A 21,593-nucleotide genomic window follows, 5' to 3' on the forward strand; every position below is an offset into this window, starting at 1 on the left:
ACTTGGGCTCAGGTGATCTCAGGGTCCTGGGATGGAGCCCTGCAAGGTCTCCCCACTCAGGAGGGAGTCTCCTTGTCCCTCTGCCCTCACCCACTCATGCTTGTATGCTCTCTCTCTTTCAAATAAAATCTTTCAAAAATTTATTATTTGTTAAAGAAAGGAAGATAAATCTGTAGAAAAACAGGCCCTCCAATGCCAGGCTGAAGAGCCCGGGTTTTCTCCTGAGGATGATGGGAGATTTCAGAGATTTTATTGCTTTTTGTTGTTGTTGTTATTTATGCTTTAATTGAGACACAACTTCATACAGATAAATGGATATGCTCGCTTCAGTAGTGCATACACTAAAAATGGAACCATACAGATAAATGGACAAATCAAAGTATCAGGTGCATGAGTTTTCACATATGCAAACAACCACAAAACCAAAACCTGGGTCAAGATACGAACAATTTCAGCACCACAAGAGGGTTCCTTGGGAGAGTTTTGAGCAAGGGAGGGTCAGAGTCACCCCTATTTAAAGGCAGATGGTGTGAGCACCTGGGTAGCTCAGTGGGTTGAGTCTCTGCCTCCGGCTCAGGTCATGATCTCATGATCTCATGATCTCAGGGTCCTGGGATTGAGCCCTGCATGGGGCTTTCTGCTCAGTAGGGAGCCTGCTTCCCCCCCTCTCTCTGCCTGCCTCTCTACCTACATGTGATCTCTTTCTCTCTGTCAAATAAATAAAATAAAATCTTTTAAAAAAATAAAGGCAGATAGTGATAGAGGTAACTGTAGGTTCCATAGGAACCCAGAAAATGCACTTAACCTGTCCTGGAAGGATAGGGATTTTGTCCCTATTAGGTAACATCTGTGTGCAGTCTTGAAATATGAGTAAAGTTTGTTACATTGAGCAGGGACTAAAGGAGGGTGTCATGGGCAGAGATAATAGTGTGTGTGTGTGTGTGTGTGTGTGTGTGTGTGTGAGTGTGAAGACCAGGTGGTGGGAAAGCACCTCTGTGGGCCGAGAGCCATAGAAACCACCATGCTGCTGGGATTAAAAGAAAAGAGGAGGATTTGGGCAAGGAGGATTGGGAAGAGAGCTTCTGAGCCTGCATGGGGGGTGAATATGAAAGGAGGCAGGAGGTGGGGAGAAGACTGGGGCTTGGTCCAGGTGGGAGAGGATGAGGCCTGAGCTGAGCTGGGCATGTGGCTGGGAAGAAGAGGAAGGGCAGAGAGAGGCAGGGCAGGAAGGACAGAGCCAGAGACTGATGGCTGTGAAGGAGGATGCTGAAGGAAGGGGCAAGGACAGCACATCGATCTGACCCAGTGACTGGTTCCAAAATGGGAACCCATGAGAAGGAGTAGGTTTGGGGGAACACCAAGCTCAAATGAGATGGTGTGAATGTCAGTGTTCTAATAAGTGGCCAGAGCCCTGAGGCTTGAGCCCACAGTCTGGAGATGGGGTTCTGCCTGTTGGGAATTGCTGAAATTTCCTGGGGAGAGGTGAGTAGAGTGGAGTAGGAAGGGCTTCCAGGCACCATTTTATGAAAAGCCTCGAACATACAGAAGACATCTAGGGAGGAAATATGGGAGGAGTTCAGGCAAAGACCCAGCTAGCAGGCCCTCCAGCCAAAAGCCGTGAAGTTCCTCACGGGGTTGTTGTGAGGCTGGCTCAGAGAGCCAGGAGGAGTGCAAGATTTAGACGGCGGCCTGGCCATGGTAACTGCTCATAACTTTACTCCCATTTCTCCAGGAGAGTAATGGCAAGGTCTAGACTAGACTAAGTCACACAGATCTGCGTTCCAATTACCCTTTTGTCCTTTACTGGCGCCGGCAACTTGGGGAAATTACTCTTGACTTTCAGAGTCTTACTTATGAAATTTGGCCAACTCTAGATGGTGTTGAGGAATACAGTTACTACTACAGGATTCAGTATTTCTGAGTGAGAAGCAGGCCCACCCCTACAGCCTAAGGGCCAATTAGGGCGCGGTCCGCCTCCGAGTCAGACAACCCACACGACGGCTTGCCACTCACCCGGCGCCAGCCCCGCCCCCTTCCCGCGAGCCCACGCGCCCAGCCCCGCCCTCTTCTCTAGACGAATCAGCGCGCGATCCGCACGATCCTCGCCCAGGGCGCGCTCTTCGGAGCCCTCTGCGTACCCCTAAGAGTGGGTTGCCATGGTCACCATTGAGCTTTGGGACTGAAGGGCTGACGGGAGCAGCTAGGGAGCGAGACGGAGAAAAGGAGACGGATTCTGATTGGCTGCTGCTTCGCTTCACCAGCGCCTCAGCCCTGTGCCTCCGGGAGCCTGACGCCTGGTCCCCTCTGTCCTGTCCTCCCGCCCCAGCGGTCTCCTGGGACGGGCGCAGTCAAAACCCTGAACAAACTTCTGGAGGCTGCTGCTAAAGGGGCAGAAACCCTTTTCTAACAAACGCGTTTTGCTTCGCGGGCGCTGGGTTGAAGTTGTCTCATGGTGTATCGGTTAATCCTCAGATGAGGGGAAAAAAGGCTCAGAGGTTAAACAGCCCTTCCCAATACCACACAGAGAGGTCTGGGAGAACCTGGTCTTGAATTGTAGGTTCATCTCGCCCCAGAAGCAACCCCCGCCCCATCTTTCCACTGCGCCCAGGGCGAAGTCGGGAAGTGAGGAGAGAGCGGAAAAGGTGACATTCGAGGAAAGAGCTGGAAGAGGGAGAGAGGGAAACGACAGAAGAAAGAAAAGATCTGAGGGAATCAGGCAGAGAAAAAAGAAAGCGATTAGGAATGAAAGGAAGAGTTTAAGAGGCAGAAAGAAGAGTAGAGAGAGGAGGCAGAGGATTGGGAAGCCGGGAGGGTGAAAAGAGACAGAAGTGCAGAGACTCAGAGAGATGGCGAACCGACACCCAGAGAGGGACAGAGACCTAGAGAAGGGGACTGGGACTCAGGGAAACCAGAGATCTGGTAGGTTGCAGGGAACAAGAGAAGGGGAAAGAAACCCAGAGAAGAGGACGGAGACCCGCAAGTGGGGTGGGAGCAGAGACGCGGGTGGGGAGGGACAGAAGCCCAGAGCGAGAGGAGGGGACAGAGCTGGGGCATGGAGGGAGGCCAGAGCAGGGGGCAGACAGAGAATAGGGGTAGAGGGAGGGAAAGATGATTGGGGGAGGGGAAGGTGGGAAGAAAAGAGAGAGGGGACTGAGAAGATGAGATACACCGGAGTAGCGACGCAAGCCCCGCCCGCGTATCCCGCAAGCGCGCCGCGGGCGCAGGAAGGAGACGCAGACCAGAGCACACTGCGGGATCTTTATTCAAGTGGGGCGGGCGCGGCGCTCAGGGCGCATCCAGCACCAGCAGCTTGTGCATGTACGAGTTCAGCCAGTGGCGGCGCTCGAGGGCGGCCAGCAGCCGCGCGCGCTCCCGGAAGGCCGCGTCGTCCGCCAGGGCCAGGCTCCGCCGCGACAGCTGGGTGGCGGTTCCCGCCCAGGCCCGGCCGGGGGAACGGAGGCTGCGAGGAGACCAAAAGAGCCGGTTACCGCGGGTCCCGGACCCCCGCCCGCCGCCACCTGTACCTCCTGCGGTCTAATTCGAAGCCCTGTCCCTGCACTGACTGTGGAGTGGCTCGGTGTCTGTCCTCTGTCCCCCTGCCTCCCTTTGTACGGGTCTCCGTCTATTCACCGGGCTCGAAGCTCCCCGAGTACAGAGTCGGAATCGATGCCTGTGTCCACCCCCAGCGCTCAGCACCCGGCCTGATGCACACTAAGAACCCAGTAAACTTCGCTCAAGGAACAAATCCCTGCTGCTTCGGCTCCTCTCAAATCTCTCAACGCTTTCCTCAGAATCTTCTTGTACCTCTTCCTCGCGCTGATTCCCTGTCCACACTCCACCTCTCTCCACCCCTGGTCTTCGTCCTCCTTTCCGTCCTCCTCCTCTCCATCCTCCTCTGCTCTGTGCCCCTTTCTCCTTGGGTCTGGTCCCACCTGTCTGAATCCCCGCCCCTCCCTGGGTGTCCCGGGCGCCGCGCGTACCTGAGAACCCCGGCTGGGGGCAGGGCGACTCCTGCGGCTGTGCGGTCGCCCCAGGGCACAAGCAGCAGGAGCAGCAACAGCAGCAGCCGCACCCGGGAGCTCCTGGACACCTGGTGGGTCTCCATCACCTGTGGAGAGACAGGAAAGAGCTCAGTGAGGCCCACGTCCTGGCCCAGAACCCCGGATCCCACCACCCACCCACCTCCTGCGCCCGTTTGCAGGGCCCGCTACCGCGCAGTGGGCTCGGACAGCCAGGCAGCAGCCCCCTTATATCGCCTCCACAGCCCCCGCAGCGGGCAGTGACGCAGACCAGGGGGCTGGGGGCGCTGGGTCAACTCCCCCCACCAGGCTCATTAGGAGCCACCAGCGGTAATGAGGAGCCAGGAGTGGGGGCCCTGCCTCTGCCTTGGCAGCCACCAACTAATTGGGACCAGGAGCTGGGACCTGAGGGGAAGCAGGAGGGGGAGAGACAGACAGACAGAGAAGTGGACACAGGAGGTGTGTCAGAGGGATAAAAATAGAGACCGGCAGAGGGACCATCAGAGCAGAAGCCAGAGACACAGAGAAAGAGACAGGGAAAGCAACAGAGGGACTGATGGGGAGAAGCAGAGACACATAGATGAAGTAACCATAAGAGGGAAGGACAAAGACAGAGTGACAGAGGGGAAGAAAGGGAGCAACAGAGGAGGAAGGAAAGAAGAAGTGGGGGAGGGGAGAGAAAGAGCCAGTTGGAGATGGAGGGAAGGGGCTCCGAGAAAGCCCTGAGATAGAAAGGCAGCCAGCTAGCACAGGGATGCCCAGAGAGAAATCCAGGCAGCAGAGAACCAAAAAAACAGAGTGCGAGATGGAGGGGGAGAAAGGCAGCAGTAGGCAAAATGTAATGGGGGCTGGGGCTGGGGCTGAAGGCAGGTGAAGTGACAGGCAAATCTGCAAAGAGGGGAAAGACAGGCCAGGGCCCCTAGGCTACCCTGTGCATGAGGCTAAGCCTTCCTGGGGAGGAGTTTGGGGGCTTTGTGAAGGCCCAGTCGCCTCACACTGCCTCTTAAGAGGGTGCTCTCTACACACTGGGGGGAGGTGGACCAAGGTTCAGAAGTCCTAAAGGGCAGTAGCAATCTGGGTACATGACTGGCAAGACATGGGACCCTGGACTCTTATTTCCACAGAGAGGAGAGGCCTGGGAACCTGGATTCCTGAATCTGCAGGGAGACAGCTGGAGGCCCAGACTCCTGGGTCTTCAAGTAAGACCCAGGCAGGGTTCTAGACTTGGGTTTGCATGTAGGAGATGGCAGATGTCCTGGATCCCTGGTTTCTTTTTTTTTTCTTCTTCTCCTCCTCCTCCTCCTCCTTCTTCTTCTTCTTCTTCTTCTTCCTCTTCCTCTTCTCCTTCTCCTCCTCCTCCTCCTCCTCCTCCTCCTCCTCCTCCTCCTCCTCCTTCTTCTTCTTCTTCTTTTTCATTTTATTTTTAAGATTTTATTTATTTGATAGCACAAGCAAGACTCAGAGCTCGATTCCAGGGCCCTTGGATCATGACCCGAGCCAAAGGCAGACACTTAACCGACTGAGCTACCCAGGCACCCCTGGACGCCTGGTTTCAAAGAGAAGATAGTTTGGTTGGGCCATATCCCTCCACCAGATAGATGATCCAATCCCAACTCCCTTCCCTGTTCCAGAGATAATGTTCTTTATCTCTGTCCCTTTAAGAACACAAGGCTGTAGCCAGGTTCCCAGGATCCCCAGAGACAGGGTCAGGTGCGTCACCCACACCCCTGGGACCCTACCTCCTGCTGCCCCTCCCGGAGCCATTCTGCAGCATTCACCGATCTCTGCGTCCAGCTCTGCTCATCTGCTGTTATCTTGGACCTCACTAAGCAGGTAAGAGACCCCAGGCCCCAAGTAACCGTGTCCTACTCAGGTATCTGGCACCCCCACCTCCACCTGAGCACAAACCTAGGTGTCTGCCCCAGACCAATCCTGAGAGTCTGGGATCTCAGCGCCATCCTCAATAAACAGAGTGACCAGAGTCCTGCCCCAACCAGAACCCTACACCCCTGTCTGCTGAGGGCCAAAGACTCGGAGTTTCCAGTCTCCTTTCTACCCTGTAATCCAGGTCCCCTAATCTTACTCCCTCAAAATTCTAGGCATCTGAACCTTCAGGGCTCTCCTAAGGAACTAGGAATTTAGACCCACAATGCCCATCCACCCTCTGGAAACTGGGGTGAACCCCCAGCAGTCTTCTCTCCCAGGTCCCAGGAGTCTCCCTCCTCCCTCAGATCCATGCCTGTCGGGCCCGCAGCCCACAGCCATTCCTTCTGAGCCTCCTCTGGTGTAAACAACTGTGTGGTGAAGGTGTCCGCAGCCATGGGAGAGGAAGGGATCCTATGTCCCCTTGGAGGTCTACACCGTCTGAAATATAAGTAGAGGAAGTCTGAGGCCGGTGAGGTCTGAGGTCCTTCCCAATTTTTCTGGGACCCCCTCGGGGAAACAGATAAGGAAATTAACTACGACTCCCAAGAAGCCCCGCGCCTCTGTCTCCCTTAGCTACGGCAGATATGACCCCATAGCCTTCAGGGAGTTGCAGCTGGGTTCCTCTCCTTTCCTGGGCGCGGAGCTCTGAGGGATCTCCGCCCACCTGGGGAACGGGGCGTGGTCTCCGCGGTGGGCGTGGCCTCTGGGAGTGGGCCGGGGTTCCCGGCAGGCTTCCAATCTTAACCCTTTTCTTCTCCCTCCCCGGCAGCTATAGGCGTCTTCCAGAACTATGAAATCCCTCAGCCCGATCCTCTTCTTCCTCGTCTTCCTCCTCGCCCGGCTGGGTTCCAAGGCCGACCCTTCGGCCTCGCCGCTTACAGGCTTCGACTTCCCTGAGATGGGCCACCCCTCTCAGACCTCCCCTCCTGCTTCTGAGAATGCCACTAGAGACCTGCCTAACCCAGACTCCCCTGCGACTGCTTACCCCGAACCCTCCAAATCACCTCATGCAGTTTCCCCTGAGCCCTCCCGCCTTGACTTCACTGAGACTACCAACCATGACCTCCGAGAAACCCCACACCCAGAGTCTTTTGAGAACCCTAAATTTAACTCACTCAATACCTCAATAGCAGACTCCCTGGAGACTCCCAAAATTAACCACTCCGAAATGACAGATCCAGAACCTTCTGAGACCCCCAAACCTGACCCGACTGACAGTCCACACCCAGAATCCCCTGAGACCCTCAGACCTAATCCCTCCAAAACCTCATATCCAGAATTTCCTGAGACCCCAAGCCCTGACCCTACCCAAACTCCACACCAAGAATCCCCAGAGATTCCCAAACTTAACTCCACCGAAGTCTCACTTGCAGAAGTCCCTGAGACCCCACATCCTGGCCCCACCAAGATTCTTCACCCCAAATCTCCAGAAACCCATAACCCTGACACCACCAAAACCCCAAACTCTGAATTCCTCCAGACCCTCCATCCCAACTCTACTGAGATCCCCCACCAAGAATCCCATGGAACTCACAACCTCAGCCCCACTGAAATGCCCCAAACAGAATCCCCCACACCCCAGTACCAAGATGCCACAGAGAACCCCATGACCTCTGACCCTGAGATCTCTGCCAGTCCTCACCCAGAATCGACTACACCTTTCAAGGTCAAAGCTACTGACCCAAATGAGCTGCCCCTGAGTCCCAAACCAGAAACCCCTGCAGTGACCCAGCCTGAGTCCCTTAAATTGCCCGCCTCAGTTTCTCCTGGGACAGTTGAGCTGAAGGCCTCCCAGAACGCTAGCCTGAAAGGGCATGATGCCCTTCTTCCCTCAGCCCGGATTGCGGGCCCCCCTGCTCCTCTGGGTTCCCCCAGTCAGCCGGCCCCTGCCACTCCGCGGGCCCCCCAGCGGCGTAGCCGAGGTGAGAGAGTCAGCACTATCATCGTGGTGGAACGAGTGGAGGAGACCGGTGAGGGGCCAGGACCTGGACTTCTGCGTCGGAGGGAGGAGGGGGCTGGGGGTCGGGACTCCTGGTCTGAGGGAAGGCGGCCTAGGGAACACCTCCCTCCCTCCCCCACCGCCTCCCACTCCTGAGTGCCAGGCAGGAGGTGGCTGAGGGATCGTCTGGTGATGTGAGGGTGAAGGGAGGCCGGGGCTCCTGGGTCTCTGGAAGTAGGGGCTAGGAGTTTAGATTGCTCAATCCTTGAACCCTGGTTCTTCAGGCGTGACTCTGGTGGGGCGCCCCCGGGGTGCGACGGGCGGGGCCCTCTGCCTCTTCCTCGCGGGGACCGGACTACTGATCGGCATTTTCCTGCTGCTCTGGTGTCTCTACCGCCGGGCGGCTCGACACCGGCCCTTCGCACACCACCGGCTTCCAAACGACGGAGATGAACCTGGTGAGCGACCCCCTCACAGCGCGCTTCTCCTTGAATGACTGCATGTTTCTTTAACGCGGTTTTGCCTGGCACTTTAGGGCGCCCTGCCAAAACTCAGGTCCCCCAACCAAGGTCAATAGAAGTCCCGACCCTTCCATGATTCTGCCCCCCAATTCTCCGCAATTCCCGGCGACACGTCCAGCGCCGCTCCCAGTCCAGCTGGGAATTGCAACAGGCTGGGATCCCTGGATCCCCACAAGCCCTGCCCCTTCCCCCCCTCCCAGAGGAGCCCTGTATACCCCGCCCTCTCCACCGCAGGCCCCGCCCTGCTGCTCCGACGCCACGCACCCCTCTTCGATTCTGGGGGGCATCGCCCTTTAATTTGAAAACCCAAGCCCAGAAAACAATCTGAATCCTCTTTCCCGCCTCCTCCTTGGCCAGCGGCGCAGCAGAGGGGACAGGACTCCTGTCTGCCTAGTGATGCCCTCTCCCCTTTGCTTCCACAGTTATGCATTTGGAAGCCCCGAAGGACCCCTACGACCTTTACTTTTATGCCCCGGATGCTTGGGTCCCTTCACACATCGCCACTAAACAGCCACCGCCCACCCCCCCGCTGCCGCCCAAGCTGCCCCCGCCGCCCCGCGGGAACCGCCCCCAGAGCCTGGAGCCGCTCTCCCCCGCCACGCTCCCCAACAATTTCGTGTGAGCCCCACTCGCGTCCTGCCAGACCCGCGCCACCCCGCACGGAGATAGGACCCAGAGGTCCTTTCCTCCCCGCACGCTTTGCTGCATAGTAGTCCTCTCGGATAGGACGTTCAACACACTGAGATGCTTTCGCTGTGACCGGAGAACACATTCTGAGGCCGAATAAATCAAGTGTTCCTCTGACTAGACCCCTACTCTGGCCTGCTTCCTGGGAGAGGACGGGACTGGGGCCCTGGGACTCTGGGTCTGACTGGATGAGGGAGCTGGGGGCCCAGGCTTCTCTGACCGCCAAGGCCGATGACGGCTGAGTGTGTACACCAAAGCATTTTATTGGGAGTGAGGCAGGGTTTACAGTCACAGAGACGGAGACACAAAGACACAACCCTGCTCCAGGGGAAAACACCCCTCTCTCCCAGCCCCATTCCCTTTCTGGGATTCCATGACTCCTCCTGCATATGGTCCCCAAATTCTAAGCCGAAAGAGGGGAGTCTGAGAAGGGAAGGATCCCAGATTTTGAGTCGTTTAGCCCCTGAGGGACACAACAAATGGCCACTGAGAAAACAAGAGTAGTTCGAAACCACCCAGGAGAATAAAGTGCAAGGAATTAAGGGGAAGAGGGGCATCTGGAAACCACCACAGGGAAGTTCAATGATGGTGGCTTCACACCATTGAGTTGATGGTCTTGAGCAGCCACTATTCAGACCTGAAAACATGTCAGAAAAAGTGCGTGGGGGTGGAGAGAGGCATAGTGTTAAAACCGTCATCTTGCTTCCCTAGACATTGTGCTAAGCTAGGGAGAAGGTCTTGGGGAATTTGGTGCTTCAGCAGAACCTGCTGGTGAAGGGACAGGGTTGCGGGGAGGGGGGAAGGGGGCTTGAAACCGCCATTCTCCCTCAGAAACGCTGGTGAGAATCGATCCCTAGAATGGCGGGGATGGGCGATTGGTTAATCCAACCTGGAAAATGCAAAATGGAATGGGGAGAGGTTTGTAACTTCTAGAGGAAGACCTTGAATGTTTCTGAAAGGCGAGGAAGGCTGAGTAGTCTGGGGGTGGGGGTGGGGGTTAGCCCAAGAGTTGGGGGGGTGGTTAAAGGAAAGGGCCGGGGTAGGGTGCCTCAAAACCACAAGAGAGAGTAAAAGATTGAACTGTCCATTCAAATAGAGCCCTGAAAGGAGAGATTTGAAACCACTGAGGCAGAACAAGTGGAGAAGGAAAACCTTTGAGGGGAACTTGGGTATCCTTGAAACTGCCAGTCTGCAGCTTCACTACCCCTGAGAGGCGCAATTGGGAGGGGAAGAGGACTTGACCGCACTGGGGAAGAGGGCGAATGCTTCTTAGGCCTGCAGCAGGACAGAGAGAACTGGGGTTCCTTGACAGTCACTCAGGCCAGTGATGTGTGGAATGGAGGTCCTGGAAACTGCCATTCAGTGGGAGGCACATGGTCAGTAGTCCCGGACAGGGGGTGGGGGTCTTGGGGGCTGAAATGTGCTGTGTGTGGCCCCATAGGAAGGAGGGGGGGCGGGAGGAGCCCCAGGGGGCTCAGCGTCATCCTCCATTTCGCTTTCGTCGCTGCCAGCCAGCTGGTCATGGCCAACGAAGCCACACTTCTCTTCGCTCATCTCCTCAGGCTCCGCCCATGGCTGCTTCTCCCCGGAAGCGAAGACCCCGTAGAAGATGACACCCCCGTAGTGCACCAGGGAGGCAATTAGGAATACATACTGCCACTCCTCGCGAGTCTGTGGGGAGACAAAGGGGAGGTGAGGTCAGAGGACAGAGAAACGAAGGTGGAGCGAGAACCCGAGTGCACAGAGAGGGAGGCAGGGATCCAGAGGGAAGCAGAGAGACCAGGAGAGGGCAGGGATGGAGGCCAGCGACGGTGAAGCCGGTCAGGGAGGTCCCATACACAAACTGGGAGGGCGAGTGGGTCAGGACTGGCGCACGGACCTTGTGCTTAGTCATGGCACCCACGATGATGGGGCACACCATGCCTGACAACGTGCCCACGCCGTTGGAGATGCCCATGAGGATGCTGGCGTAGCGCGGGGCGATGTCCAGGTGGTTCACGTTGAACCCTAGGGAGGCAGCCAGAAGGCGTCACTCCAGATCACTCCCCATTGAACCACACTCGGGAGACTCCCGCCGCCAAGCCGCTCCTCCTCCCATCGCAACCTCCCCCGTCCCTCCTGCTCTTTCCAGGCTGCCTTTTGTCAGGCTGGAAGGTCCCCTTCCTGAGCCAGGAAGTTCCCTGCAGAGCTGTCCCGAGTCCGCCAAGCTGCGGACTCGCGGTTCTCACCAGAGATGGCGAAGCCGCTGAAGCCCACCGCGAGGACCAGGAAGGAGATGGCCACGCCCTTGGAGTGCGAGTAGCCGACCACCAGCAGCAGCGTGGCTTCCATGCCGAAGCCTAGAGGGCCGGAGGGCCGTGTCCTCTGAGCGTCGGCGGCCTCACACCGCCCTTCCAGCCCCAGGCCGGCCACCTCCATGCCTGTCCCGTTCAGCCTTCTTTGTCTAGCATTCCGCCTGCGTCCGTCCTAACCAAAACCTCACCTCCCTAACGTCCGCGACCACGCGCCCCAGAACCACCACAGCCCCGGCTAGGCCCTCCATGGCCCCACTGCCTACCTAGGCCGCGCGCTGAAGACGCAGGGTCCAAACCCCACCCGTGCACCTCCCCCCCTTTCTTCGGTTCTCACTGATTGGGCAGCACGCCCCGCAGACCTCTCCAGGTCCCCCATTCATAGCCCCTCTAGATAGCCCAGTTCCCGTCCTGCTCCGCCCGTGTAAGCCCCGCCCTGCCAGACCGAACTTGGTCTCCTCGGGGCTCCACCCGATGGTCACACCCGCCTTGTCCTTCCACCCGGTGGGCCTCGAGAGGGCCGCTGGAGAGTCTGTTCATCCAAGATGGGCCTCACCCGGTCTACGCCTTCTTGGACACGCCCCTGACCCCACCTCCGACCTCCGGGGGATCCCGCCCCGCCCCGGCTGTCCCAGACCTTGCGCAGGGCCCCGCCCCACTCACCTCCACAGTTCATCAACTTGCGCACGTTAGTGGTGGACATGATTCGGCGGCTCCTCAGGAAGTCCGCGATCTGGCCGCCGATGGGCACGATGATGGTCATGACCAAGTGGGGCAACGCTGACACCAAGCCCACCTGCGCCAGAAAGCATACAGAGCGAGGGCTCAGGGGCGGCTGGCCCGCATCTCCACCCGATTCTTGTACCTTTGGCTCCTCCCTGCCCCTCGTTCCAACCTCTTGGGATCCAGGCCCGCTGCTCCATCTCCCCCCGCTGCGCCCCCTGCCTTTCCTTCCTGGGCCCAACCTTGCTGATCTCGAAGCCGAACACCTCTTCGAAGTAGGCGGGCTGGGAGATAAGGAGCAAGTAGAACGTCCAGCTGCGGCAGAAGTTGGCCACGATGATGGCATAGACTGGCATGGACGTGAAGAAGCGCCGCCAGGGTGTGTTAAATTTCTGTGGAGGGTCGGGGAGGTGGAGAGGAGAGGTCGCTAAGATAGAGACCTGGGCTGGGCTATCTCCGTGTCTCTTCAGGTACCCAATCATAGTCCCACAGAGACTCAGGTTTCCCGACCTCACCAAAACCTCCACGGGCGCAGGGGCGCCAACTTGGCCATGTCCCTGTGGGGACCTCGGCATCCTAGCTTCACAGTGACACTTCACAGTGACCCTTCATGAAGATCCCTTCATGCAGGTGTCCCGCCTCTGCAGTGCCCCACAGGTGCATAGGTGTCCGGACCCCACGATGACCCTCAGGGAGGCGTAAATGTGAGCCCGGGAATCTATTTCCATTCCATTATACCGCCTAATTCTAGACTCACTCATCCCAAGGTCTGAGTGAATCCTCCACATTCAAGCCCGCTTCTGCTGGCTTAACCACGCCCCACATGGGTTCTGTCCTCAGCACCTGCTAATCCTTTCTTCTCCGCGCTTTAGCTCCGCCTCCTAGGTTCTAGCCCCGCCCACCGCACCTCCCAGTTTGGTCTCCTCTGGGAGTCTAGGGGAACCCACCACGATCTACACACTGTGGAGGTTCGAAGCCTCCTCTTCTCCTGCCTCCCTGCCTGAATATCTCTCCTTGCCCCATGGCGCCTCCGCCCCCGCAGGCTTGGGCCCTGACCGTGACCGGGTTCATGAGTTTGGCGCTCTCGCCGATGGCGTCCTCGATGTACTTGCGCTCCTCTTCCGAAATGCTGGGGTGCAGAGCCGGGGACTCATAGGAGACGAGCAGCCAGAACAGGTACCAAAAGATCCCGAAGCTGCCTGGGGAGGGTCAGGAGAGGGATGGAAGCGAGGTGACGACCGGCCTCGCTCCGCCCCTGCGCCACCCAGACCAAGGCGTTCGGGGCCCCTCACCGTAGACGTAGAACACAGAACTCCATCCTGAGTACTGCACCAGGACCCCAGCGAGAGGCATCGCGACCACCGCCCCAGCATAGGAACCTGAGGGGGAGGACGCAATGTGTAGACCAGGCTCATCTATTCTCAGATCTAGGAATGGGGCCTTCCAGGCCCTGCCTTCCGGGGACACAGAAGTACAGGCCACAGTCCCTCTTCCCTCAGACCCGCATGTCCAGATCCCAGCCCCTTTTGCTCACCGCAAAAGGCTGTTGTTGCCAAGCGACTCCGCTCTAAGGGAGGGGCCCATTTGCTCCAGATGCCGTGGCAGGCAGGGTACGTGACCCCCTAGGAAGGAGAAAGCTAAAGTCAACGAGAAGAGGCGGAGTGAGAACAGGCACAGGGTAGTATGGAGCGGGGCTTTACCTCTACCAACCCCTGCAGGATCCTCACGAAGATGACACAGCCATAATGGACTCGGGCAGCCGAGGGGATCAGCATGTTTAGAGTGGATGTTGCGACAATGGCAAAGCCGAAAACCCTGGTGGGAAGAGTCCATAGTACAAGAATGGGGTCCAGCGATCCCACCAAAGCTAGGATTCTGTTCTTTCTAACCGCGGAAGGCCAGGCCTTGTGGTCCCCCAGAACCTCCGCCCCCACCTTCTTTGCAAATCTTACCTTCCACAACCACAAATCCGGCCTTTCTCTAAGACCCCGCCCCCAACGCAGGCCCCTCCTATCCCCCCTCCAGCCCGGAAATGCCAGGCCACACCTTCTAAGTAGTTCCCGCCCACCTTGAGAACCCAGCCATGTACCTGTTGGCTGCGAATTTTTGGCAGATAAATCCTCCGGGAATCTGGGTGACAATGTAGCCCCAGAAAAAGGAGCCGTGTATGAGGCCAACAGTCTCTGGATCCCAGTTAAATTGAGCTTTCTGCGGGCCAAAAGGCATGTCAAACCAGTGGCCCAGGCTCTGACCTTCCACCAATCAGCACAGATAGATTTACTCCCTCAGCCAATCAGCAACAAGGACCCAGAGGGATGCTTGCACTACAGTTAGCAGCCAGGCCTGTCCCTGCCTGGAACCCTCGCTCTGCCTGCTTCCCGGCACCAGGGCCCCTTCTCTGAATGTCTGGGGGCCCGTCAATGGGGTGGGGACTGTGTCTCCACTTACTTCTCTTAACCAACCTACGAACTGTTTGCGGAGTGACTGGGGCGGGGGTGGGGGTCTAGTCAGGGATGAGAAGCAGCCGAAGGTGTGAAGGTGCGAGGTAGACCCGTGCCTAAGTCGGGAATTTTTCCTAAGGTAGGGGCACGGCCTACACCGGAGTTAAAATAGGGAGAAAGTGGGGCGCCTGGCTGGCTCGGTAGAGCATGCAACTCTTGATCTTGGGGTTCCAAGTTCGAGCCCCCGGTTGAGTGTAAAGGTTACATTAAAAAAAAAAAAATAGGGAAAAATTCTGAGATGAGGCGGCCTTCAGGTAAAGGCCAGAGCAGATGAAGCGGGATGTAGCGGAGACAGAACTTCAGAAAAGCCAGGATCAAACTTCAGTGTGGGGCCCGCGATGGGACTGGGATTAGGTTGTGACGCTGGGACAGGCGTGGGTGGCAGGTGGAGCAAAGTTGCTAGGAGCCTTACAAGGGAGCAGGGGCAACATGCAGGAACCCCAATACCGGCGCTGAGTCTGCATTTGTAAATCATGGGCCTGAACTAAATAGGGGCTGGGCTTCATTTAGGTCTGGGGCAAGGCTTAGGAAGGGGAGAGCCCTGAGGCAGAAGGGAGTCAGCCGTAGGGGGACGCGCAGATGGGCGGGCCTGCTCAGGCTGGGGTTAGAAGGGGCTTGGCCAGGGCTTCGTCCGGGGGAGCGTGACGTCATCAGAGGGCGTGGGCAGAGCTAGGTGGGCCCGCGTGCCAGGCCACGCCCCTTAACTACCTGCACCACCACGTGGCCTCCGCGGTGGGTCGTGCTGTTGTTGACCATGGAGACGATGGCCACGCCCAGGTTGCAGCGGATACCAAAGCTGATGCAGAAGCCCAGACCGCTCATGATGGCGATAATGTAGCGACGAGGGAGACCGAAACAGGTGCAGTCCACTACAGGCGGGTCCCGGGTCTGCGTCGTCACTGGGCGCCCATCGGCACTCAGCTCTAGCGTCTCTGCACCTTCCTGTCGCTTCTCCAGAAGGCTGCGGGGCAGCAAGAGTCCAACACTCTCGTAAGTCCAGGTGGCCGCTGGCCACCTCCTCCCCACGACACGGGAGTCCAGGGCAAAACCTGCTGCTTTTCAAGACCCTAAGGATCCTAAGCCCGCAGTCTCTCCTTCCCCAGGAGTCCAGGAACTTCTCTAGCTTCCTTTCCCCCCACGCCCGGGATCCAGGAAGCTGGACCCCCTCTCTCCATCCCCTTCAGACCAGAAACTCACGCTGCCAGCCCCCTTCTCCTGCAGACTCAGGTGTGGAGGTCCTCAATCCCCCTTTCCCCCAGTCCCATTATCTCTGGACTCGGGAGTTTTAGACCCCAAACTACACTTGGTAATCCAAGAGTCTGTGCCCCCAGCCCCCACCCTGAGGCCCAGAGACTCTTTCCAGCCCCCTCTCCCAGATATGAGTCTATTTGAGGAAGCAAAAGGCGCTAAGGAGATGCTTCAGCAAAGGTGTCAAAAGAACAGATGCTTCTCAGCCACGTCTGCTATATATACCGCCCGCCCTCATCCCCTGCCCCCAGTGGCGTGCCCTTCCCTGCTTCGAGGCCCCAGGTGTGGGGCTGACTTCCAGCTGATGCCCTTCAGACACCAGAAGCCCATTCCCTGGGGCGGGGGAGAAGTCAGGGTCCCTAGAATCCAGCAGCCCAGCCAGTCATCCCTGGGGAACCTTGAGTTCAGACTGTCAGCTAGGGGATAGGAAGAGGGGGGGTGGCGGGTGGTGTCCTGGCAAGGGACAGATGGCCCTGGTAGGGGGATTGGCTCGGTCCCCAGCGTGGCTCTCGCCCCCGCCCGTTCTGGAACGGGGATTGAGTCTGTGATGATGGATAGCGTATTTGGAGAGCCACCTCACACCCAGAGAGAGGTTGCCGGGAAAGAGAGGTGCCCTGAGACAGGTGTGCAAAGACCCAAATGGAGGGCGACAGAGATGGGAGGGGGACAGAGGCAGAAACAAAAGGATCAGAGATACAGATGGAGGGACAGACCAGAGAGAAAAGAGGGAACAGAACAGGGACCCTAGGAGGGAAGGGGACAGAAACTCAGAGATGGAGGGGGAACAGAGACCCAAACATAGGTGGGGACAGAAACCCAAAAGAGAGGCTACAGATGCAGAGACCAGAACGTTGAGAGAAAGATGGAGAGACTGGGAGACCGAGGAGAGACGTGATTTGTGAGATTCGGCCCATCTCTGAGGCGGGTACGCAGCCAGGGGATCGGGCTGGATCCCAGGAAGGGGCTAGAACAGATGGAGGCGAGGGAGACTGGGACGGGGGAGGAAAGAACAGCCAGACGGTCTGGGGGGAGGCGGGTGGAAGAGATGAGAGAACACAGCCACCCTCCCCATCCTAGAACTTAAGGAGGTGGGGGGGCGCTAAGAAACGGGGGTGGGAGAAAGAGCCTCGGGGAGTGGACAGAACCCAGGAGGGTAGAGGAATGAGAGCCAGAAAGAGGGGGGATAAATGCCCCAGAATGACAGTGCAGGGTGGTGGGCGGTCCCCACCCCGCGGTGGGTGGGGACCACCCACCACCCCAAGTCAGAACTCAGAACGTGCCAGCCAATGCGATTAGACTTTGACCCAGAACCCTGTGGTTGCTATTTGACCCTGACACTCAGGAGGTGCTCATAGCCCCTGAAATTTGACACTCAGTCTAATACTCCAATGTGTCCAGATCTCTGACCGAGGCTTTCTATTTTTTAAATTTTATTTTATCTATTTATTTGTCAGAGAGAGAAAGAGGGAGAGAGAGGGAATCCAAGCAGGGAGAGCGGCTGGCAGAGAAGCAGGTTCCCCGCCGAGCAAGGAGTCCAATGCGGGACTCAATCCCAGGACCCTGAGATCACAACGGAGCAGAAGACAGACGCTCAACTGACTGAGCCACCCACGCACCCCATGACCAAGGCTTTCTAAATGGGATGTGGTGGGGGCTCCCACACCTAGAAAATGGGAGCAGGGGTAGAATGTGAGGTTACGGAGAGGGAACCTCCAAGTGATACTGATCATCTCAGGATAGGAGAACCAGGGGCACAGAGATGACATGACCCAAGTGCTTCCCCTCCCCACCAGAGAGAGGGGAGAGCCTGGAGGGAGATCCTCCTCCCTTTTCTGGGAGCCTGGAATTCAGGTCTGAGGACTTGAGGAGGAGGAAGAAGCCGCCCTTAGGAAGCAGTTCACCAAAATGAAGACGATGTCGCAGTCTCCCTCTCTGTGTCTCTGTCTTTGCTTCTCTGGGGTTCTCTGTCTGCTCCCCTGCTGCCCCAAGCCTCTATTCCCTTATATCCCTTGGTACTGTCTTCCCATTGCACAGCTAAGGAAAAACTGAGGTTCAGAAAGCAGAAATAGCATGTCCAAGGTCACACACCGGAGTAGTTATGGGTCCTGATCATCTCCTGGCCCCCGGGATCGCCCCAGTCAAGGCCTGGCTCTCAAGAAGGAGAAACCTTGGTTCCTGTCTCTCCTGCGTTCCCCTTCCTCCTGCATCCTTGCCCCAAGTCACTCTGGGTTACTGCCTGTTTCCTGGGCTGAGGGAGTTCCCCACCCACTCTAGGATCACTCATCTCATCTCGAGGAAACTGTAGCCTCCATCCCCAGCTTGGGAGGGGCTGCCCTGGGTTCAAATGATGGCACTTGTACTTATCTGTGGATTTCTCCCCCTTCTCGAACTGAGCCTCAGTTTCCCCAGTTTTGTCTAAAGGATTGAATGGAATCAGGGGGTTATGCCTGATATGGGGCAACCCCAGGGTTCAGATGCTGTGATCTTCTCAAACTCCACCTCCTTGGTGAGTGTCCTGGTGGGAGCTCTGAGCTCTGGGGTCTGCGGGGTGGGGTGGGGGGGTGCTCAGGAGGCAGCTCAGAGAGGTGAAAGTTAGGCACAGACAGACTGAGAAAAACCCAGACACAGATGAGAAGCTGAGAAGCAGGGACCGAGGGAGGGGGCCTGCGGAGCACATCCCTCCTGCCACCACCCCCCCTTCCAGCCCCCTCCGTCAGCACGTCTCTCTCCCTCTCCTGACTTCGCACTGATGTATTTTGAGAAACTCGTGAAAGGAGGCGAGAAAAAGGGTGGGGAGGGGCTGGAAGATTGGGAAAAGAAGGGGTGAGGTTATCTCAGCTCCCCCTCCCCCCACTGCACCATCTTCCTGCCCCCTCCCTTCTGTCCAGCCTTATTCCCATCTCTCCAGTTCCTAGAGGGTGGGAGACCTTTGGGGCTAGGAGGTGACCTGCGGCGAGCAGGACTACTGTTCGTCTTAGAAAAGGACTTGCACAGCCTAAGGAGATGGACTGAGGGTCAACTAAAGATAGGGTCAGGGCTAAGGGGACAGGGTTGGAGGGAACGGCAGCAGGGGCATGGTGCTGATGGGGCCCTCTCCTCCCCGCACTATGGCCAGATATTTTTAGGCTTCTCCGCAGCTGAGTAATTTCTCTGACTTGAAGCCAGGGCTGGGGTTGGGGGTGAGAGGCTGGGGGGAGGTGTCCAGACTGCCCTGGAGACACTCAGGTCACTGGGGTCATCTCCCTGGATGAAAGGAAGTCCTTCCTAGCTCTAGTCTATATCCTTTGGGAAGTCTACGGTCGCCCAGGAGCCTCATTTTTGGCCTGCAACTTCTTTCTCCCCCAGAAACCCAGGATACCCTGGCTTCTCCTCCCAGCTTAGCTCTCCTCAAGGACAAGGACCAATGGGCCCCAATCCGCTTTAGCTTCAGATTAAACTCTCTGAGAGATGGAAACTGAGAAGACACAGTGAGATGGAGACACCCAGGATGGGTGATTAAAAACCCAGAGCGAGGGGGACAGACACCCAAAAGGAATGAGTCGGAGACCTAGAGAGAGGGCAGCAGAGACTTGGGGGGGGTGGGGGACAGAGACCCAAAAGGGGGCAGAGATCCGAAGAAAGGAGGCAGAGTGAAGATAAGTGAACGGAGACCAAAAGTGGGGAGGAGGGTCAGAGACCCAAGAGAGGAAAAAAGGATAAAGTCTGGGGTGGGGTGGGGCACGGAAAAATGAACGAGGTGATGGATGAGACTGGACCAAGGAGAGGGGACCACGAAAAAAGGAGGGAGAAAACCGGACAGATGGGTGGAACCCCCACCCACGGGTATCGCCCGTCCATCTGTCTGTCCAGGCCCGGGTGGGAATGTGCGTCCTCCGCGGACCCTCGGGCTCTTTCCCGCCCAGGACCCTCACCACGCTCACCGGTGCAGCCTCCCGAGGGCACGACCCGCTAGCTTCCGAAACTCCTCCTGACGGAACTCCATGGTGGCTGCCCCTGCCGTCGGTCCCCCTGCCGGTCCCCCCGCCGATCCCCCCGCCCGCGGGCCCGGGCGGCCGCGTCCGGGTTCCCGGGGTCCGCCCCGGCCCGGCCGGCCCCGCAGCTCCGCTCGGGGGGAAGGAGGCTGCGTGTGCTGGCTGCCTAGGGGCAGTAGCTGGACTCAGCGTCGGGGGCGGGGCGGGCGGTGGCGATGCCCCGCCCATCCCCGATAGACCACGCCTCTTGAGTTCTAGTCCCGCCCCCTTTCGTAGCCCTCCTGCTCCGTTCTGCCCCTGCCCTTTCATTCCAAGACCACGCCTCTGGGCTCTAAACCCGCTCCTTTGAGTTGCATCGCCCCAGTTCTATCGCTTCCCAGAGTTCTTCCCCGTTCCATCCCCCCAGCTCCTTTTCTTTGCTCTCTTCCCGAGTTCTCTTTGCTCACCTGAGGTTTCCCTCTCCTTTTTAGTTCGCCCTAATTTCGTCCTTGCTTTTCGTCCCCTACGGTTCCATCTTCTGCGTTTTCATCCTCCCAGCCCATCCCTGCGAGTTTCTGTGCCCTCCAGTTCTACATCCCGCCCCCCCGATTTCCATCCCCATCCCTCGCCATCCTCAGTTCTAACTTCCTCATTCAGAGGGTGCTTTTCCCATTCAGGGAATTCTTTCCCCCTGAATTCCGACCCCCATTTCGATCCACCCATTGTCCCCTCCAGTTCTTCCCCCAACCGATTTCTTCCCTCTTGGTTTCCATCCACTGTTTCCATCTTTCCTTTTTTTAATTCTATCCCCTTCCAATTCTATTTCCTCTCGGGGCGCATGCCCCTCCTGATTCTTTCATCTATTTCCTTCCCCTCTGAGTTCCATCTCTCAGTTACACGCCCGTCCCCATTAGCGACCCCCTTAATTCCCAACCAGCCTGGAATCTATCCCACCCTTTGAGTTCCGTGCCTACTCCCTCCGAGTTCTCTTCCCGCCCCTTGAGTTCGGTCCCCTCCCCTGAGATCTGTCCCTGCCCTAATTTTTGCCCCCTCCCCCTGGAATCGCTCCGTCGGAGTTCTGTCCCCACCCACTGACTTCTTTCCCCGCCCCCTGAGTTGTGTCCCCTCCTGCTGGGGTCTGTCCCCGCCTTCTTACTCCATCTCTGCCAGCCCTGCCCCTTTGGGGTTGAACCCGGACTGTTTCTCCCGCCCAGGTCCTGCCCCTGCTCCTTTCGCCAGACCAGCCCTTCTCCCCGACGCTGAGTCCACCTCCAGATCCAAGCCCCGGGAGGGTGCTCCTTTCCTCACAGCCTCCCTGAGTCGGGCCGCAAATGCATTTGGGATTAAATTTTCATGATGTGGCACAAGCTCTCAAGGGGGTAGGGAGGGAGCAGCCGGCGCGGCGGACGGGCGCCACGGACCCGGTGGCCCAGCAGCCACTGCCCGCCACGGCCTCCCGTTTCTCGCCTTGTCCCGCTGGGTCTCTGGGTCTCAGTTTTGCCTATGTTTGCGAAACCCCCGGACTCCCGGGGAGGGGGAGGTTGGGGGCTGGGACCACAGGGTCTGAGGGAGGAGGGGCTGGAGACCCGGACTCCTGGGTCTGAGGAAGAGTAGCCCGCGGAGCCGTCTACTAGCACCACCCTGTGGCAGCAGAATTCCCGACCCGGGTGCGGAGGCGGCGGCCGCGGCTCCGGGCCAGGTGTGAAGGTGGAGCAGATGGTGAAGAGGAGGGAGTAGGAGGGGGGCGCCGGCCGCTGCCAAATCTCGGGCCTTCGCCGGAATCATCAC

At 57.9% G+C, this 21,593-nt stretch overlaps 3 protein-coding genes across 4 annotated transcripts; 1 reads left to right on the forward strand and 2 right to left on the reverse strand.

The window, feature by feature from the left end:
* Positions 1 to 3,256: 3,256 nt before the first annotated feature.
* PTH2 (parathyroid hormone 2) lies at positions 3,257 to 4,529 on the reverse strand. 2 transcript variants are annotated; one of them, XM_032325371.1, is made up of 3 exons: positions 4,506 to 4,529; positions 3,981 to 4,108; positions 3,257 to 3,460 (listed from the first exon to the last, which is right to left on the reverse strand). In XM_032325371.1, the coding sequence occupies exons 1-3, from the start codon at positions 4,518 to 4,520 to the stop codon at positions 3,286 to 3,288; spliced, it is 318 nt and encodes a 105-aa protein (XP_032181262.1). In that variant the 5' UTR covers positions 4,521 to 4,529; the 3' UTR covers positions 3,257 to 3,285. The 2 variants fall into 2 exon arrangements, 1 of the variants encoding a protein (XP_032181262.1); XR_004281387.1 differs by lacking the exons at positions 3,257 to 3,460; positions 4,506 to 4,529 and adding an exon at positions 4,183 to 4,254 and having other exon boundaries at positions 4,000 to 4,108.
* Positions 4,530 to 5,164: 635 nt separating this feature from the next.
* On the forward strand, positions 5,165 to 9,202 carry GFY (golgi associated olfactory signaling regulator). Its single transcript, XM_032325370.1, has 5 exons — positions 5,165 to 5,218; positions 5,682 to 5,852; positions 6,715 to 7,915; positions 8,169 to 8,342; positions 8,828 to 9,202. The coding sequence occupies exons 3-5, from the start codon at positions 6,736 to 6,738 to the stop codon at positions 9,025 to 9,027; spliced, it is 1,554 nt and encodes a 517-aa protein (XP_032181261.1). The 5' UTR covers positions 5,165 to 5,218; positions 5,682 to 5,852; positions 6,715 to 6,735; the 3' UTR covers positions 9,028 to 9,202.
* Positions 9,203 to 9,331: 129 nt separating this feature from the next.
* SLC17A7 (solute carrier family 17 member 7) lies at positions 9,332 to 20,004 on the reverse strand. The gene is made up of 12 exons (XM_032323238.1): positions 19,776 to 20,004; positions 15,316 to 15,568; positions 14,196 to 14,314; positions 13,807 to 13,921; positions 13,641 to 13,728; positions 13,399 to 13,485; positions 13,163 to 13,305; positions 12,349 to 12,498; positions 12,047 to 12,179; positions 11,321 to 11,431; positions 10,972 to 11,099; positions 9,332 to 10,763 (listed from the first exon to the last, which is right to left on the reverse strand). Exons 1-12 carry the CDS (start codon positions 19,835 to 19,837, stop codon positions 10,470 to 10,472), a joined length of 1,683 nt encoding a protein of 560 aa, XP_032179129.1. The 5' UTR covers positions 19,838 to 20,004; the 3' UTR covers positions 9,332 to 10,469.
* Between the last annotated feature and the right edge of the window lie 1,589 nt (positions 20,005 to 21,593).

Source organism: Mustela erminea, chromosome 19 (assembly GCF_009829155.1).
Source record: "Mustela erminea isolate mMusErm1 chromosome 19, mMusErm1.Pri, whole genome shotgun sequence".
Classification (NCBI taxonomy): domain Eukaryota; kingdom Metazoa; phylum Chordata; class Mammalia; order Carnivora; family Mustelidae; genus Mustela; species Mustela erminea.

What these genes read in the sequence shown, in the direction of transcription:
- PTH2 (XM_032325371.1), bottom strand. An exon ending in CCCCCAGCCGGGGTTCTCAG is followed by an intron (nt 3,461 to 3,980) that starts GTACGCGCGGCG and finishes GTCTCCTCGCAG; the next exon opens with CCTCCGTTCCCCCGGCCGGG.
- GFY (XM_032325370.1), top strand. Translation starts at nt 6,736, where the DNA reads ATGAAATCCCTCAGCCCGATCCTCTTCTTCCTCGTCTTCCTCCTCGCC. An exon ending in GGAACGAGTGGAGGAGACCG is followed by an intron (nt 7,916 to 8,168) that starts GTGAGGGGCCAG and finishes CTGGTTCTTCAG; the next exon opens with GCGTGACTCTGGTGGGGCGC. An exon ending in AAACGACGGAGATGAACCTG is followed by an intron (nt 8,343 to 8,827) that starts GTGAGCGACCCC and finishes TTGCTTCCACAG; the next exon opens with TTATGCATTTGGAAGCCCCG.
- SLC17A7 (XM_032323238.1), bottom strand. Translation starts at nt 19,837, where the DNA reads ATGGAGTTCCGTCAGGAGGAGTTTCGGAAGCTAGCGGGTCGTGCCCTC. An exon ending in GCCCTCGGGAGGCTGCACCG is followed by an intron (nt 15,569 to 19,775) that starts GTGAGCGTGGTG and finishes GCTGCCCCGCAG; the next exon opens with CCTTCTGGAGAAGCGACAGG. An exon ending in TCCTGCAGGGGTTGGTAGAG is followed by an intron (nt 13,729 to 13,806) that starts GTAAAGCCCCGC and finishes TCTCCTTCCTAG; the next exon opens with GGGGTCACGTACCCTGCCTG.